This window comes from Bufo gargarizans, chromosome 4 (assembly GCF_014858855.1).
Source record: "Bufo gargarizans isolate SCDJY-AF-19 chromosome 4, ASM1485885v1, whole genome shotgun sequence".
Taxonomy (NCBI): domain Eukaryota; kingdom Metazoa; phylum Chordata; class Amphibia; order Anura; family Bufonidae; genus Bufo; species Bufo gargarizans.
In genome coordinates this window covers 390,676,489-390,696,637 of record NC_058083.1, presented here as the reverse complement: position 1 = coordinate 390,696,637, position 20,149 = coordinate 390,676,489, and the positions used below count along the sequence as shown (strand labels likewise).

Here is a 20,149-nt window from a genome sequence, read left to right as displayed (position 1 = left end):
ACCTGCTGTTTGCTCTTTTTCTTATTTTTTTTGGTCCATGTCCCTGAGGTGGTCGTACATGCTCAGTTTAAATCTTCCACTGTCACCAGCCATATGTTCTGTTAGAAGCTCTGGCAGTTACAGGGAGAGAGCTGCAGCAGAAAGGACATGCCCCTGAGCTGCCAGGCTGAAGATAATCTAGCAGAGCAACTGGGGCAGTGAATGGGGAGATCTCTGGACCCATGCATGGTACAGGGCTGGTTCTAGCTTTGTTGGGCCTCATGCACACGACCGTTGTTTTATTCCGTGTCCATTGTGCCGTTTTTCGTGATTTTCTGCGGAACCATTGACTTTCAATGGGTCCGTTGAAAAACCGTTTGCCATCCGCGTCCGTGATCCGTGGTTCCAGTCCGTCCAAAAAATATAACCTGTCCTATTATTTTCGCGGAAAACGGTTAGCGGACCCATTCAAGTCAATGGAATCACGGAGGCACACAAGATTGTCATCCGCGTCCGCGCATCCGTCTTAGACTTTTTTTTACTTTCCTTTATGTCTGGTGGTCCTCCAAAAATAAAGGAAGACACACGGAAACGGATCACAGAACAACGGAACCCTATTTTGCGGAACGGAACACAACAACGGTCGTGTGCATGAGGCCTTAGAAAGAGACCGGCATGTCCTATATGATGTCTGATATTATTTTTTCCATCAATCATAGCATAACCCCATGATGCACAATCTCATGGAATGTTTGCATCAGTCTGGAGTACAGGCTGTGTGTCCAGATTGGGAATAGTTGTATCCACTTTCCAGCTGACAGCAGGGCTAGGTATGCAAGGCTTCTCCGACATGACATGGCCCCGGCAGCGGGATCCACAGGAGGAGTACTGCTAATTGCCAGGCCTAACGTCATAGCGTTCGAGATAGATTCATCAAATGCATAGTATGAAAACGGAGAACTATCCAGGAGGCAATTCGCCAGCTGTGCAGGTTTGGCTGGCAGACTGACCTGCTATTTAGATTGACAATCGCTAATAGGAATTCCCATGAGAAGACATTATTTCCGGAAGAAGTGAAGGCCACCTGCTGCTGTTCTTCAGTTACACTATGATATATATTCAATCAAAAGGACAGAGATACAAATGCAGGAACATTTTCAGTTAAAGGATATTGGAGTTCAAAGCCTGTCAATAGGCGGCAGCAGGTGACGCTGTCCCCTAACCTTATGCTAAAGATTTTGATATCTCAAGATTAAATTACAACTAAAACACTCCGATTATTAACCTTCATTAGCTTGAAGAGCCAAGTACAATGTCAAACTCCCAATCGGATTAGGCTACTTTCACACTCGCGTTTGGGGCGGATCCGTCATGGATCTGCACAAACGCATCCGCTCAGATAATACCACCGCATGCATCCGTTCAGAACGGATCCGTTTGTATTATCTTCAACATAGCCAAAACGGATCCGTCTTGAACACCACTGAAAGTCAATGGGGGACGGATCCGTTTTGATTGACAGGGCCAGGTGTGATGGCATTTTAACTAAAGCAGAAGATTGCGTTCAATCCTTGAGGTGAAAGTCCGGATTTTCTACAGCACTGAAGAGAGAATTACGGGGCTCTGCATGTGGCTCTTCCCCAATACTGTTCCTTAGTGCTCACAATCAGGGTCCCTGCACATGAACATATTTTGCATCTGTGTACAATTCGCCTTTTTTGCGGACTGCACACTGACCCATTCATTGCTATGGGTCCGCAAAAAGAAGGCACAGCACGCGGATGTCACTCGTGTGCTGTCCACATTTGTATGTCCGTTCCGCAAATTATAGAACATGTCCTATTCTTGTCCATATTATGGACTAGAGTAGTCAGTGATGAGAGAGAAAAAAAATGTGGATTGCACACAGAAGGTATATCTATTTTGCTGATCCTTGGCTTGAGGACCACTACGGACATGGTTGTGTGCATGAGCCCTTAGAGCAGGCATGCTCAACCTGCGTCCCTCCAGCGGTTGCAAAACTACAACTCCCATCATTCCCGGACAGCCTACAGCTATCAGCCTACAGAAGGGCATGGTGGGAGTTGTAGTTTTACAACAGCTGGAGGGCCGCAGGATGAGCATCCCTGCCTTAGAGGGAATACTGTGACCGTGATGATAATGATATCAATTATCCTGTTAGAATTTGTTTCCCCAAATATTACAGATAAAAAATAAAATAAAAATTAATTATACAGAGTAAGGCTACATTCATGCAGCAGAAATCTGAGGCTTACACGTGGATTTGTGCCGTGGATGTCCAGCAGGTTTGCCGCAGACCCACATGAGGATTAGCCCCAATCTTCTTCACCAAACAAATGAGGCTTACCCAATAAACCGGCCACTAAGAGTATGGTCCCATCTAGCTAATCCAGGTGATTGTGATGTAACCCAACTACAACTTTTGTTGCATAACACAGATTTTTGTTAATTTGTGTTACATTATAATGCTGAGTTTTGAAATATGCAGTACTCACATGCTTCCAGTGGCGGAACTGCTGTCAGTAAATAGAGAACCGTTATTCCTTTCCATATGTGCCAGCCTGAGGACAGGAAGAGACCACTAATTAAAGACAACTTGTTTTCAGTTTATAAGGAAAAGCGCATTTCAGGATGGCGCTACATACAGACATCTCATCACTTAACTCCAAACCGCGGATCCGCAAAAAACGGAAGCCGCCCGTGTGCCTTCTGCAATTTGCGGAACCGAACGGGCGGCCCATTGTAGAAATGCCTATTCTTGTCTGCAAAACGAACAAGAATAGGACATGCTATATTTGCTTTTGCGGGGCCACGGAATGGTGCAACGGATGCGGACAGCACATGGAGTGCGGACCACAAACACGGTCGTGTGCATGAGGCCAAAAAGTGTGGATGTGACTGTGAAACACGTGTTGGGGTGTTCCTGTATGCCATCCTGTGTGGGCTGTATTTATTGCGTTACTTTTTGTGTTGGAGTCGTTTACACTATTGTGGGATCTTTGACTGTGGGCACTTTTTTAAGGGCACTTGTAGCATGGCATTTTTACTGTTTATATTATTATAGTCTGCTTCATTTGATTGCCATTTAATACACATGCTAGGATGGCATTTGTAGTGTGGTTGATGTGCCTGCCCATTACTATTTTATACATCTCTCTTTAAAGGGAACCTGTCACTGGGATTTTGTGTATAGAGCTGAGGACATGGGCTGCTAGATGGCCACTAGCACATCCGCAATACCCAGTCCCCATAGCTCTGTGTGCTTTTATTGTGTAAAAAGAAAAAACATTTGATACATATGCAAATTAACCTGAGAGGAGTCCTGTCCCTGACTCATCTCACATACAGGACTCATCTCAGGGTAATTTGCATATGTATCAAATGTTTTTTCTTTTTACACAATAAAAGCACACAGAGCTATGGGGACTGGGTACTGCGCATGTGCTAGCAGACATCTAGCAACCCATGTCCTCAGCTCCATACACAAAATCCCGGTGACAGGTTCCATTTAACATTATTTATTAAGGACGTACTAAATTTTGTACTGTTGGCTGTGTGTCTTGCTATATTTTTTGGTGCTGGTTCCTCTTGTGTTCAGTACTAAGGGCCCATGCATGCGAATGCAAGGGCTCAGTGCCTGTACTGCAGACCGTAACGGCCGGCCGGCAATATACGGGCACTGCCCATGTGGACTCCGTTGTGCAGATGCGGACCCATTGACTTGAATGGGTCCACAATCCGCAAGATACGACTGAAATAGGTCTTCAACTATCTTTTGTGGAGTGGACGGTCCTTGGCTCCGCACCGCAAAAAGATGTAACATGTTCTGTCTTTGGCTGTAACTTGTTGATCGTGGACCCATTCAAGTCAATGGGTCTGCATCCGCAAGTGAAGTGCACACGACCGGACCACGCTCTCCGCATCTTTTTATATTAAAATGAATGGATGCGGACTCATTCTAACGGTCGTGTGAATGAGCTCTTATAGAAAAAAAAAGAACAAAATGACCAATCCAGCAAGTCTCCTCTGGAGTCACATGATCTAACTGCCAAAAGAAAAAGAGGATGAAAATACAAAAATAAATTGATATGTAAGTTTACTAAACAAAGGATTAAGCATACCAGCTCAGTTGCAAATGGTGGGGGAAGGGATAAAAACTTTTTTCTGGGTGTCTCTATAACTAATACAAAAATATGCATTCTGAAACGTTTCTATAGTTGTAGGTTCGCAAGTGTTAGAATCTGCCCCTTTCATTTTCTATCAGCAACATTGATATTTCCTGAGGCTTTGGTTTTAAATTAGGTTTCAAGTGTTTCTGCTTTGAACTTCGAGGACAGTTCTGAGGTGATGACAACAGAGAAATGTCTTTTTCTTTTAATAAATATGTAAATAAATGTTGCGTTTCAGCTTTGTAATAAGCAGCAGCATTATCTGCCCCTGCGCCCTCCTCTATTCAGGTCTACTCAAAGCGAACAGGAGGTGACAATCTTGTCAGAGATGCAAATCATATATGTTCCACTAGGTTGAGATCAAAGCCTTTTTCTTCCGGCTTGTGAGTTTTTAAGCCTACTAAAGGGTATGTATAATCAGAAAATGACCTATTGTTTAAATGGTAAATATATTGTTTATGGTAAATATATTTCTGGTTTTCTTTTGTGATTTTTTATTTTTTTTACATTTTCCATGTCACTATTACCTGTATATAAAAATAAAAAATCTAAAATCATGCAATTTTCACCATATTTTGGCCACTAGGCCTAAAATATGTCTAGACTTCCTTGACATAGGACAGCAGCCACATGTGCCATAGACAGGAGCTGACACAGTGACTTATATGGGAGAGCTTTCTAAGCATTGCTCTGTGATCTGTGCAGGGGTCAGGAAGGAGTAGATAAGCGTTGACATCACCTATTAAGAATGGTGGATCCTGGGTTATCTATATATAGGTGATATCTGTCATACTAATCCTGCCTGTGATTATAATGAGATGACTGTTGAAAATAAATCAGTACACAACAGGAAGTCTTGACAAATTATTATACCTTGTGCTCAGTGTGAAAATTACAGAATTGTATGTTTTTTTAAAGATATAGATAGCAACAAGAAAAATAAAATCTATAAAATATTTTTAAAGGACATCTGTCAGATTTGTACCTATGACACTAGCTGACTGTGTTGGTCCCATGTTCATATGTGCCCACATTGCTGAGAAAAATAAAGATTAGATGCCAGAGCATAGCCGGGGAACAATGGAGCCGGAACCCAATGGAGGGAACCAAGTAAGTATGAACCCCACCACGGGTCGGCTACTCTCTGAGGTCTTTTGTAACTCTCGGATAACCCCTTTAACCAAGTTGATATGAATAGTGTATTACAAAGTTTATGCAACTGACCCTTTATTTGCAAGGGAACCAACTATATTTTATATATACATATTGGACATATACCATTCCGACAAATGCATCTCTTTACCTGCTGGCATACTGCTCTATCCTGGAATGTGTGTCATCATCAAAAAGTTCAGGGGACTGCAAAGGACTAGAAAAAAAATGTAAAAAAACAAAATTGATGAAATAAGATTATATGAAAACACTTTATGACAAACTGCTGAGTGTGGAATATTACACTAAATAGAATAATGTAGCAGGACTCGTCGGGAAGGTTGACATAGACCTTATACTCACTCAAACTGGTCAGGCCACATGCTGATGAGAGTAATAGGGCTGTAAAAGAACAAGGAGGAAACCAAGAGAGAAAAACTTTAATGCCACAACAGCGACAGAAGAAAAACCAAAAAGCCCAAATATGTTTTCACGCCCAAGAGAGTAATAAAGACACAGGAAAAACAGAAGCTCCGGTGCAGGTTTCTGGCAGACTGCTCAACTCCAAACATTCGGCAGCACTAATGCAGCACATTTTCTTGCAGTCCATGGCAATCCCATTCAGGATAACTGCTATAATAAATCTTTTTCATAATAAATGTGCCAGGAATTGCAATGAGGTTCAATGGAGCTTGAAGCTAGGTCAGAAAAGCCTCGTTGTGCCAGGAGATAATAGCAGTGTAGAACAATACAGAGAAAACCAGAAGCGTGTCCAAGGAAACGACTGTGAATAAAATTCCGGTATACATAAACCGTAATGAAATCAGGTTGCAGTCATCAGAGATTTGTGGTAACAAGATGCACCCTGCAGACATTGCTGAACCTTCACTTGTTAGCATCAAGGAAATGGCTGGGGTCAGACAGAGCTTTTTCCTGTCATTTAAAGAGGACCTGTCACCTTTCCTGACATGCCTTAGTAACTACCTGCATTCCCCAATGCTGCAGCATCTATTCTTATGAGTCTATGTTGTGCCATTCCTTTATAATCCCATTTAGAAGTTACAAATTAATTACTAGCAGATTGCAAGTCAAGAAAGTCAAGATGGGTGTTACCCATCGGGGGTGTTTCCCTGCACTTTCTGACATTATCCCATTGGTGTTGCCAGTGTCAGACTGTGCAAGGACACACCTCCAACTGGTAACACCCATCTGGACTTTCACCGCAATTTACTAGAATTGTACTCATAACTTCTAGCAGGAATAATACAAGAATTTTATAGATGCCCCAAAATTGTTATTACATGCAAGTAGTTGCTAAAACAGACATGTCAGGAGAGGAGGCAGGTCCTCTTTAATCTGCTCATTGACTTTAATAATTAAAATGAAATAAAAAAAATCTATAGAAAACTAGATTATTTTACCTCCAACAGTTAGGAGTTAACCAAATGTCTTAGAAAATAAAACTAAGTTTGAACAAAGTTTGGAACCTGCTGAAAGTCAGTTCACACTATGGGTTCTACAAAGCAACATTTTTGTTCATGTCCCAAATGATTTCATTAAGGATTGTTTAGACGCTATCATTTGGCCTTGGCCTCTGTCCAGATTTCTTTTTGTTTTTGGTGAGCAGATTAGCATAGTCTATGACTGCTCATAATGATCCGATTTTATAGGCAATCATGCTGCATGATATATCCATTACTCGTCTTCCCGTCCACTGACTCGATAGGGTCTTCAGTTTTCGATTTTCTTTATATTGGATAGAACAGCACAGTATGTTGTGCTAGTCTAGCCATCAAAATGTAATAGAAAACTGATGGGAACAAAGATAAGTGGGAAGACATCCAAAAACAGAACACAAAACACCTTTTCCAGTCGACAGGACCTGTTACGATTTCCATTATGAATTGATCTCTTATGGATCTCTCAGCAGTAGAAGCCTCAATGCAGAACAGGGCCAAAGATGTAGCAAAATGCTAAAATATTACCATTAACATTTGTAATATCCGAAATATAGTTTCCTAAAAAGTTTTCAATTGGTATATGATAAACTGTTTTCATACCAGACATTATCAGCCTCTATACCATGGTCCCTAAACAAGGTAATAGTTGGGGGTGGAGATCACAGCCATATTTACTGCTCCAAGAATCCAAAGAGGCAGGAGACCTGAGCTGAGTAGTCATGTCAGCTAATTATGTGAGAAGGAGGGTCAGCTATCACTTAAGGCCCGTTTCTCACTTGCGTTGTTAATGCCGATACTGAGATCCAGCAGAGGATCTCTATATCGGAATTAAATGGATCTGTTTGGATTTTGCACATCAGGATGCATCCGCTCCATTAGGATGCGGTTGTGTGAAATCAAAACCGAAAAAAACGGATCCGTCACTAAATACATTGAAAGTCAGTTAAGGCTCCTAAAAACACGGATCCGTCACCTTTGATTTACATTGTTTTTAGTGACAGATCCGCTTGCAGCGGTTTTGTGTCCAAGGTGCCCAGTAACTCCCCCGGACACTCTGGAGCCCAGTAACTCCCCCGTACAGTGCCCAGCCCGCCTTCCTTTAGAGCCCAAGCACGCCTCGTCCAGCATAAGTAACTGCCCACACCCGAACTCTTTACTGCCGCCCCCCTCAGCTATGTGAAATCTCACGCAGGCGCAGTACCGTGGACTGTCTGCGCGATGTAGAAGCTCCTAAAGAGCAACAGCTTCAAATGTGTCACTGGGCATGAGCCGAGCCCAGTGACAAATTTAAAGCTATTGCCCTCAGGAGCTTCTACATCCCGCAGGCAGTCCGCGGTACTGCGCCTGCGTGAGATTTTCACATAGCGGAGGGGGGCGGTGGCAAAGAGTTCGGGTGTGGGCAGTTACTTATGCTGGAAGAGGCGTGCTTGGGCTCTGAAGAAAGGCGGGCTAGGCACTGCAAGGGGGAGTTCCTGGGCTCCAGATTAGGATAATAACGCCCCTCTGGGCACCTTGGACACTCATTTGAATAACATAAAAAGTGGATTTTATCGCTAAGGAAACAATGAAACAAAAAATGGAAGACTAAAGCAATAAATAAGGTATTTTATTGTACATGGCAGTAGTAACACCTTAATATGCTCAAACCAGGTGACAGATTCCCTTTAATGTTTTTATAGGGAAGTGATTATGGTCTCACCCTGCAAATTATGAAACTGTAATCAGAAAAATTAGACATATTTTCTGCCCTTTTTAGCCATAGAACACCCTAAATTTTATGTTAGATGCCGTTTTTATGGAACAAATTGGTTGCTTCAGGTTAATGGTAACAAAGTTATCTCCTAAAACATAAGCTAAGTGTAGAGTTCTTAGCAGCTGACTTACGTCTCCATGTTATCTCCTTCAAGCACCGTCTGCACTGGTAGGTAGCCTAATCTGGGATGCTTGTCAAAGTACTTCTTGGAACGGAACTTATTTTTCAGCACTTTAGTGAAGTCTCGGACATCTTCCCCTGATGTAGTCTAGAGAGAAAAAAATAATAATAAGCCATTTATACTAAGCAGATGTAACTTTTCAGTTTATTGGCTTATTGCCATTTCCATTGTGTCTTTTGAGACCTATTGCACTAGACGGATTTGGAAGATGGAGCAATTTAAATAATGAAACTTTGGCAGGAGTTGTCCTCCAGCCTCACAGATTGACAGTGTTCCACTAAATCTGCATAATAATTAACACATACGTTTGACTCGTGGACAAAAAAACAGAATGACAAATTTTGGCACCAGCCCAATCACAAGAAGGAAAAAAATAGCATGTTTATAACAAAAAGGAAATGCAATTAACACCTGGAATACCAAATAAGCATGTGTTCCCCTAAATAGGATATAATATATTAGTCTGGGATTCAAATTTTAATACAAAATTAGCACTTCACTACAAAGTGAAATAAACGTACAGGTGGTCATACTGTATTACTGCCATATTTACTGTACTTTTAAAGAGAACCTGACACCACAAAATTCAGTGTAATCTGCAGGCAGCATGTTACAGAACAGGAGGAGTTGAGTAGATTGGTTTACAGTTTTGTGAGAAAAGATTGAGTAAAACCTGTAATTTATAAATTTATATCTCTTACTATACTTAAGACCGCCCCTGTGTACTGCTATCAGTGACTGACAGCTATCTCTGTATTCAGACTTACACAGGGAATGCTATCAATCACTGATGAAAGCTCCCCTGTATAAAACTATCAGTGACTGACAGCTATCTCTGTATACACACTTACACAGAGAATGCTATCACTGATAACTCCTCCGTGTACAGCTATCAGGGACTGACAGCTATCTCTGCATACACACTTACATAGGGAATGCTACCAATAGCTGATTACACCTCCCCTGTGTACAGCTATCAGTAACTGACAGCATTTTTTATATACACGCTTACACAGGGAATTCCATCAATCATTGATAACACCTCCACTGTATACAACTATCTCTGTATACACCCTTACACACACAAAGCCATCAATCACTGATAACACCTCCCCTGTGTACAGTTTTCAGTGGCTGACAGCTATCTCTGTATACACACTTACACAGAGAACAGTATCAATCACTGATAACCCCTCTATGTACAACTATCAGGGACTGACAGCTATCTCTGTATACATACTTGCATAGGGAATGCTACCAATAACTGATTACACCTCCCCTGTGTACAGCTATCAGTAATTGATAGATATCTATGGATACACACTCACACAGGGAAAGCTATCAATCACTGATAACACCTCCCCTGTATAAAGCTCCATCAATCACTGATAACACCTCCCCTGTGTAAAGCTATCAGTTACTGACAGCTATGTCTGAATACACACTTACACAGAGAAAGCTATCAATCACTGATAACACCTCCCCTGTGTACAGCTATCAGTGACTGCCAGCTATCTCTGTATACACACTTACACAGAGAAAGCTATCAATCACTGATAGCACCTCCCCTGTGTACTGCTATCAGTGACTGACAGTTATCTCTGTATACACACTTACACAGAGAAAGCTATCAATCACTGATAACACCTCCCCTGTGTACAGCTATCAGTGACTGACAGCTATCTATGTATACACACTTACACAGAGAAAGCTATCAATCACTGATAACACCTCCCCGGTGTACAGCTATCAGTGACTGACAGTTATCTCTGTATACACACTTACACAGAGAAAGCTATTAATCACTGATAAGATCTCCCCTGTGTACAGCTATCTGTTACTGACAGTTATCTCTGTATACACACTTACATAGAGAATGCTATCAATGATAACACCTCCCCTGTGTACTGCTATCAGTGACTGACAGCTATGTATACACACTTACACAGAGAATGCTATCAATCACTGATAATACCTCCCCTGTGTACAGCTATCAGTGACTGACAGCTATCTATGTATACACACTTACACAGAGAAAGCTATTAATCACTGATAAGATCTCCCCTGTGTACAACTATCTGTTACTGACAGTTATGTCTGTATATACACTTACACAGAGAATGCTATCAATCACTGATAATACCTCCCCTGTGTACAGCTATCAGTGACTGACAGTTATCTCTGTATACACACTTACACAGAGAAAGCTATTAATCGCTGATAAGATCTCCCCTGTGTACAGCTATCTGTTACTGACAGTTATGTCTGTATATACACTTACACAGAGAATGCTATCAATCACTGATAATACCTCCCCTGTGTACAGCTATCAGTGACTGACAGCTATCTATGTATACACACTTACACAGAGAAAGCTATTAATCGCTGATAAGATCTCCCCTGTGTACAGCTATCTGTTACTGACAGTTATGTCTGTATATACACTTACACAGAGAATGCTATCAATCACTGATAATACCTCCCCTAAAATGAATGACCAGTCAACTTTATCTCTTTCTTTATCAAGAAAACTTGTACTATACAATGTTTAGTGCAAACAGGCACATTTCACAAACTGAGAATCACCTTGGTGACTTTTGTCTTATACCACAGACCAGAAGGGATAGACTTCACTATCCAGGCGCATAAATGAGCTTCGAGCGCTCATGACCCTGTCATCAGCTTACCGGTTCTCCTTCCTTGGACCACTTTTGGTAGCTACTAACCACTGTGTATCACTCCAAAAGACCTTGCAAGTAAATTTAGACTTGAACCTTCAGAATCACAGGTGCATATCCAAAAGACCTGTCACTTTTTTTTATTTTTTTATGTCAGCAGCTATAAGTTTAACATCCAAGAACTAAATATCAGGATGTCAGGTGCATTATCTTCCATTTTCACTTGTTCAGTAATCAGCGGATAAGCAACATGTACCTGTGCCAACTGATGTTTGCTTCATTAGCAAATGTAGGCTTGCCAAAAAAGCCTTTGTACTGAAAAAGTGCTTGTTAAAAGAGAATACAACATAATTCAGTGTGCGTATTGAAGGAAAGGTACATATTGCCCATTTCCAACAAAAAGGAAGTAAAAGCAAGAACATCTTCCATACAACTGCAGTCAGCTATAGAAACAGCAATACAGAAAAGACATTGCAACATTTCAGAAATGGAGGAGTATCGTATTTTTCCCTTTCTGACGCACCTGATGATAATACAAACCTAGCTTTTAGAGAATGAAAATAAGAAAACTAAATATTTTTTTACCAGACCTCAGAACAGACCTCCAATCTTCATCAAACTACAAATCAGACCTCAGATAAGACCCCCATATCAGACATCAGATCTCTATATCAAACCTTAGATCAGACCACTCTTTCAGATCAGACCACTCTTTCAGATCAGACCACCATAAGAGCTCAGATCAGACCACCATCAGAGCTCATATCAGACCCCCATTAGAGCTCAGCTCAGACCCCTCCTCAGAGATAAAATAAATAAATTAACTTACCTCTCCTTCTCCGCCACCACTATGCAGGTCCAGGGGTCTCTCTTGAAGTCACTGCACCCTAGCCTTCTCTTGGCCCATGGTGTACAGTAACCTGACTGTCTACAGCGTCAGGTCACAGTTTGCACAATATGCCCTGATGCTGTACGCAGTCAGGACACACAGCGCAGCGTCCTGAGGAAGTCCAGGGAGGAGTGAGTACAGCAGTGCTACAGTTACCGATCCCCACATCTCCTGCATACTAGTATGTACTTCTATAATGGAAAAGCTCACTAGTTTTCACTTTATAAGTCACACTGTGTCTGTATATAGTTAGTTATTTTACGGTATATAATAACAATTACACAAAAGTAATCATGTTCACTATATGGGTGCCAACACCCACTGCCAACCGACTGGCATAATCCCAATTTACAATATTAAAGGAATCACATGTAACAGATGAGACAAAGCACTGATCACATGTGCATACATATGGACATGAACACACTTGCTAATGCTGTCAAACTATACATAAAAATCATTCATGACACTAAAAGCAAAGCTAATCATGGAGTATAGCATAGGTGACTAGTGAAGACCTGTATGTATTTCACAAGGTGCCATGTTCTCCACAATGTTACAACATGACTTGGAGCATGTGCGGAACGCGCATGACCAGTATCTGTGTTTCTCAGAGCCCTAATTGTCACAGTTTGTAACAGTAGATATAGCTGGTGGCAGTTGAAGTAGGGAATGAGCATGTGCAATCTGCTCATTCATTTCAGTAGCAGGACATGCACATTACTATACAGATTGAACACCAGGGGGCATGATCATAATCAAGTAAATGGAATATCTCAGATATGGAACATCTTTGTAACAGAAAGAAAATTAAAAAAGTAATATGTTTTTCAAGGCGAATGATATAAAAGTATGATTTAATGTTGGGACATCCCCTTTTTGAATAGGTTTTCTAAACCAGACAACACCCTTCAACAACAGTTAGAAAATTATAAGGCTGGACCAGGAAACTCTTGGGACTCTCACTGATAATGCACTGTACTAGAATGTCACGTTGAAATGTCCAGTGCATTTTCATTTGTAATTCTTTTCAATAAGAGTTATCAGAAATGTGACACCATTGATGCGAGATTGTCAATATCCAATGACTTCTATGTATTTTTCAGCATTCTGCTACTATTACATACTGCACCTTTTTGCTGGCTGATCCATCTCAGATGTATTGGGTCTCAAATATTGTGTGCCTTAATGTACCGCTATGAAACACGGCCATTGTAATATCAACACAGAGCTCAGATAATTGCATATATACTGTATATGCATATTGTGCAGAGCCAGCATTTTTCCTTCTATAATTCACTTGTGTTCTAAAAATTGGGGTAAGTATGATATGTTTTTATTAAATCTTTAGAAATTGTGAACAAAAAGAAAAAAGAAGGGGTATATGAATGCATTAATAAAAGCAACTACATAGAAAGCATTATCAGATATTACAATTTGCATCCGATAATATAGATGACTAATGTGCTTCCAAAACTTCACAATCTTCTGGGAAAGGAGAAGGGGAAGGGAGGGGGACCAGAAAGGGGAAGGGGGGTAACAGAACAAGTAACCATGATGACATAACTGAAAGGTAGAAGTACACATCATATGGTGCAGGAGATGGTCAATGGAAAGATTACATAGCAGGCGTGAGGGGACATCTCTGCTTAGCCCCTCAGAAAATCACCAGCATATTCTACCCATTAACAGTCACGCAGGTAGTGTCGTTGATGTGGAGGAATTGGATATATTGTTTAAACAAAATGCCAACATTTCTTCTAACAACGCATAAAGAAAAGGTCAGGCTACTTTATCAAAGGCCTCTTTGGCATCTAGAGTCATCAACATAGTGGGTTTTGAGAAAATGCTGTGGAGACCACGGCCATTGTAACATTTGCAAAAATGCTTCTGCCCTGCATGAAGCCTGTGTGAGCATCTCAGAGAAGACTGCGAAAAATTTATCAACATTTTTGCCAAGAGATTATAATCATGATTAAGCAATGAAATTGGGCGGTAAGATTGGGCTTTTAAAGGATCTTTGCGAGGTTTAGGGAGTACTCTGCGGGAATCAATAAAACGGTCAATAAGAGTTGCATGAATAAGGATGGAGGTAATAGCTGGTCAAGGTTGGTACTGTATTATGTCAGGAGATAGAATTTTGTAGTGTTCTGCTAAAAAACCATCTGGACCCGGTGTTTTAATAGTTCGACGCAACAAAATTGCCTGATCCACCTCTTCCTTCGAAATAGCAGAATCTAATGATTCCCTTTGGTCTGTATTATAGACAGTAAATTAACAAAGTCTAGAACAGAATAAATATCAGGGGCATTAGCAGGGACAGCAAGATAGTGGTCTTCAAAATAGTCACTGAGTATGTGAGTGATTTCTGTAGAATTAGAGGTGTTAGTCAGAGGATTCTGCAGCTGAATTACTGGTTTGTAAGATTGCCTACATTTAGTAAAGGCCACAAAAATGTACCTGTCTTATTGCACAAACTATAAAATTTATTTTGCGATAATTGTACCTGCCAGTGTGATCGAGTATGTATAAAAGAGTCCAAAAGATGCTTAGACATGCCGTTTTTGAGGTCACCATAGCAATGGAGTACCTTCTTTATCAATGATACTGTCATCCATATAGTTATTCCTGTGTTGTCTAAGAAAGGCTTTGAAATCATTACCATCTGCCAGGTGGGATGGGAATTTTTTCAATAATTTTGTACAAAGGTACAGGTCGCTCATAGTTAAAACCAATGTAACAGGGGAATGATTGGAAATAACAATGGAGTGGATATGAGAATCATGCTGTTGAGCAAAAAGTTTTCAGGATATAAGAAAGTAATCACTTCATGAAAACAATGGTAGGAAAGAGAATGGCATGTGTAATCTTTGGCCATGGAGTCCACAACTCTCCAAGGATCACAAAGGGAGAGTTGGTCCATGAAGTCTAGTAGAGAAGAAGAAGATGAAGAAGCTGCTGCCAAGGCTCGTGGGAGGGGGGAGAACAATCAAGGGTGGGACATTATTAACTGCAAGCCATCTCAAAAGCAGTTGTGTCATTTATTATGTATGACATACGATATAAACCAGTGCTTATAGCAGTCATTCCTGACATGTTGCCTGTCATGATATGCCTCATTGTACAAACAGCACATCAACAGTAATAACAATCACTATCGTTCTATCCTCTGGGAGACAAGTATCAAGAGTGGCCTCAGAGGATTTCAAGCATAACAACAAAATAAGTGTATTTTAGTAAGGTTGAAAAGTTCCATCTTAGCCTTAAGAACTGTTACGCAGACAAAATCTCTTCCACTTACAGACAAAGAAAATCATTTCCTTTTAAGAGTGCTAAGTGCTTCTTCCAAGTGGCTAAATTATGAAATAAGTTGTTTATAGCCTGCCTTGCCTTTAAGCAATCATTCTGAAAATATATGTCTTTATTACTACTAAAAAAATAAAGCGTCTTGAAAGGAATTACAGTTGCATGCGCTCCTGGGAATTTGGGGAAAACTCAGCTGTAAAGATGTTAAGCAGACTATAATATGATCAGCATTCAGTGGATGTTTTATTTCAAGTTTGGTGCAAAAGACACTCAAACTGTAATGGTGCAAAAATAACGAACATGATTATAGAGCCTAAAAGACCACTGAACTTTAAAACCAAAATATTCACATGTTATTCATAAAGTGAAGGTGTAGCAGTCGCTGATGAACTGGTTGTCCAAGTGAAGATCAGTTAACCTCTGTTCACACTTCTGCCAAATTTTTCATTTTTCTGTTAGAACAGCAGAAAAACAAAAATAATGGCGTGTTCAATCTGTCACACAATGGATACCACTGGTGCCCAAAGGACCCCCTTGACATTAAGGGGTTGTCTCACTTCAGCAAATGGCATTTCTTATGTAGAGAATGTTAATACAAGGCACTTACTAGTGTATTGTGATTGTCCATGTCCTTTGCTGGCTGGGTTCATTTTTCCATCACATTATACACTGCTTTTTTCAATGGTTATGACCACCCTGCAATCCAGCAGTGGAGGTTGCGCTGCACACTATTGGAAAAGGTGCTGAACAGGGGTGTACATAGAAGTCACTGGGCCCCATAGCAAGAATCTAAATTGGGCTCCCAAGCCCCATTCATAGCCTCTCACACTACCCGTTCCTGGCCATAAATGTACTGATATGTGAGCTATGAGGTATAAATTACAGCTTGTACCTTACATATCAATACACTGTTGTATATACTATATATCTGTACACACTGCATCTATTATACCTCGTACCTCATATATCAGTGCACTGTTGAGTATACTAGATACCTGTGTCCACTGCTGAAGATGATGTCATCACAGGTCCTGGAAGATGGTCCTGTCTAACCTAGGAACTACACACTTCCTTTACTAGATATACAGGACCTGTGATGACATCATCACAGGTCCTTTAGCTTTCTCCACTGGACACAACGAGTGTAATTAGGGGCGGGGTCTATCCTCCACTGCGGGCCCCTTTTTTCCACAGGCCCCATAGCAGCTGCATGGTCTGCCTCAATAGGAGGTACGCCACTAGTGTTGAAGTCTCTAGTGTTCGAGACTGCGGGAGGGCGTATAGTTTGGCACTTTTTCCCATCGTGTGCAAGCATGGCCACCACAGCTGAATTGCAGCGTGGTCGTAACCATGGAAACAAATGTATAATGTGAGGGAAAAATGAATCAAGCCAGCAAAGGAGGCAATATGGACAATCAAAATACATTAGTAAGTGCCTTGTATTAACTTTGCATGATAAATGCCATTTGCTGAAGTGAGACAACCCCCTTAATAGTGGGGTCCTTCAGGGTCATTTTGACAGAAAGAATATTGTTGCATGGTGCAATATGCTTGTCAAATATGATGGAAACTCCAACAGAGGCTGTGATGGAAGGATCAACAGCGCTTTAAAAAGCAAGATTGTTCACATCCTGTACTTAAATTGGCTATGAAAAAACATCTAAAAAATCCATTGAATGAATCCTGGTGGATTTTGTCATCAGATTTCCACATGGATTCCACACTGACAAATGCCTCATGTTGTTTTCAATGGGAGTTCATGCTGCCTTTCCTCTGACCATCATGGAGTATATTCAAACGGTTTTCCAGATCTCACCAACATAAAAGGACTGTGTCCAGTGCACTGCATGGCGGATTAAAAGTTCACAAAAGGTATGCTCTTTACTGCCCTTACCTAGTGCTGTCAGCAGCTTTGCTTGGTCAAAACTGCTGGCAGACTCTCTTTAAGGTCACTGACACTTTTAAGCCAATACATATCTATGGACTACAGGACTAGGAAATGGGAGTAAGTCATTAAAGGGATTATCAAGGTATAATGTTCTATCCCAGTTTCCTGGAGTAGAAAATGTATGAATTTTGGCGCAAGTCCTGCTTTCTGCAAAACGTTGTGACTTTTGCCCTTTTTACGCCACTCTTACCACTTTTTAATGGGCATGGGCAGGAGTTGGCAGGGCTTAAGCTGTCTGAGAAATTTAACAACTATTAATAGCAGAAAACTGCTGTACATTACACAATTGACAAGATATTTTTTAAGATTGTCATAAGAAAGTGCAATTCTTATTGTTAAAATCCCCCAACTGTCTTTCTGCATGTCAAACAGCTCTTTAAAGTAAGCTTCAAACGCAACATAAAAAAACACACGTTTTGGATGTGTGATACAAGGCCTACATAACAATTCTGAGAGAACAATCAGCAAGGATTACTTATGCACATTTACCGGGAAATCAGCACTTGATGATCAAGAGAACATGGATTATTCCTACCTGCATGATGCTGCAATAAATAAAAGGTCTCACATCTCTTGCAGGGAGTTAAATACACAGAATGACAATGAAGAAAAGGGAATTTGAGGCAGTGGGATACTTTTCAAATGCCGGAGACAGATACTGATGCCAGCTTGTTCAAGTATGACACACACATCTGTTAAGTGGTGCGCAAATCAATTCAAGATTGTACTGGGGAATGAAAAGTTCTGATTTAAGTAGAGTGAAGAAAAGAGTAGTCATGTGATGCCGAGAACAGAAATACAAAAGACTTCTGTGTGAATATATGCCGATATGCTACAAATCTAAGTATTTTAGACTGGGAATTTGGATTTATTAATGTAAACTATAAAAACTCAAGTTTTACATCCAAATCACTCTAAAAAGTAAGTAAAGGTAGTAAGTAGAACCTAAAATCACCAATCAACAACCTATTCTTTAAAGGGGTGTTCATGATTATAAAAAAAACAAAAAACTTTGTGATCCATATGGAACACTTATAAATGTTATAGTACTTACCGGTATGCAGTACTCCACCATTGGGTGATGGATCTTGTGACCTTTTGCAGTTCTTCCAGAAAAGAAACAGCTCTGGCAGACATCGTAGTTGAAATGTTTCAGACTCCGATACCTGAAACAAAGGAATAACATACAACATATAACTTGTGGTTCCCCAAAGAATAGGTACATCCAGTAAACTTTATATACCAAGTTTTTTATTTGCTGTCTTAAAGATTTCAATGATGAATAAACTTCTTTTAAAGAGCATCTAACCCTGTTAAACCAGGCATACTGCCTGTTAAGATTGATCATACTGAGTCTAACAATCCCTCTGTATTTAAAATCGATGTCCCCGTTGTAGAGAAATATGCACTGTCGCATATGCTAACGAGGTACATTGCTTCACTACCACCTTTGCCACTTAGCCATTCCCTCTTCCCCTTGAGTGACAGGGCCAGGCATCTTCACTGGCTTCTTGCCAAGCACTGTAATCCTGTGCAGGAGAGGGAATCATCTGGTATAAAAGGGATGATGTGAGCCCTGGTTGGGCAACTCCATTGGCGTTCCAAGTTCCAAGTGAGGATTTACAAGATGAAAGTTGCACCAGCTTCTCATGCAATTACATTAAACATGACTGAAAATGCATTTTCAAATACTTTAATAGTGAATTCTGAGAGAACAAAATAGAAATCACCCCTTCATTTTGAGGCCTCACCTCAAAATGTTTCGATAAAGAAAGTCTCTAGAGGATCCAGCATGCATTACACACATGGCCTACTGATTATAACTCTGTAATGCTTCTTTCGCCGGCAGTAGTCCTACTGGGAAATCGAACACTTGGTGCCAGGTTCCCCAACTAATTGCTGGGGGTCCCAGCAGCAATTGTTTTACCCTTCTTACAAAAAGGAGTTGTCCAAAGTGAACAACTCCTTTAAAGGGATTCTGTCATGACATTTTAGCCCATTAACCTAAACATAGGCCAGGTCCGCACAAATAACATAAATCCGAAACTGTACTTATTAAATCTGCCCGTGGCTCTATTAGCACATAAAACTGTTTTTTATAACCTGTCGTCCCCTTGGGCACCTTAGGTAGGTGAATGTCTCTTCATACAGTGTCCCCGGCCGCACCATCTCCGTCTGGTGCCCAGCGCCGCCTTCCCAGTTGAAATCGCCGCCCTCCCTGTCTATAGTACCGCCTTCCTCCCCTCATCGCCGCCTAGTGCGCACGCGCGGGATCTGGCAGAGGGACCGGAGGATTGCGGAGGCGGCGCTGAGGTGAGGAAGGCGGCACTATAGACAGGGAGGGCAGCGATTTCAACTGGGAACGCTGCGCTGGGCACCAGACAGAGATGGTGCGGCCGGGAACACTGTATGAAGAGACGTCCCCTTGGGCACCTTAGGTAGGTGAATGACAGGTTATACAAACCAGATTCCCAAAAAGTTGGGACACTATACAAATCGTGAATAAAAACTGAATGCAATGATGTGGAGGTGACAACTTCTAATATTTTATTCAGAATAAAACATAAATCACGGAACAAAAGTTTAAACTGAGAAAATGTACCATTTTAAGGG

At 41.0% G+C, this 20,149-nt stretch overlaps 1 protein-coding gene across 6 annotated transcripts in view; it reads right to left on the bottom strand.

Moving 5' to 3' along the window:
- The window catches only part of LOC122934420 (utrophin-like), a 616,199-nt gene that overhangs the window by 17,768 nt on the left and 578,282 nt on the right, over positions 1-20,149 (bottom strand). For 4 of the 6 annotated variants that reach the window (XM_044289868.1, XM_044289864.1, XM_044289867.1 and 1 more), the window contains 5 exons: positions 18,591-18,702; positions 8,666-8,802; positions 5,685-5,723; positions 5,473-5,538; positions 2,496-2,561 (listed from right to left, as the gene is read on the bottom strand). In XM_044289868.1, coding sequence (XP_044145803.1) covers positions 2,496-2,561; positions 5,473-5,538; positions 5,685-5,723; positions 8,666-8,802; positions 18,591-18,702 — 420 coding nt within the window. The remainder of the gene's footprint in view (positions 1-2,495; positions 2,562-5,472; positions 5,539-5,684; positions 5,724-8,665; positions 8,803-18,590; positions 18,703-20,149) is intronic. The other 2 variants (XM_044289866.1, XM_044289870.1) reach the window with 1 other exon arrangement.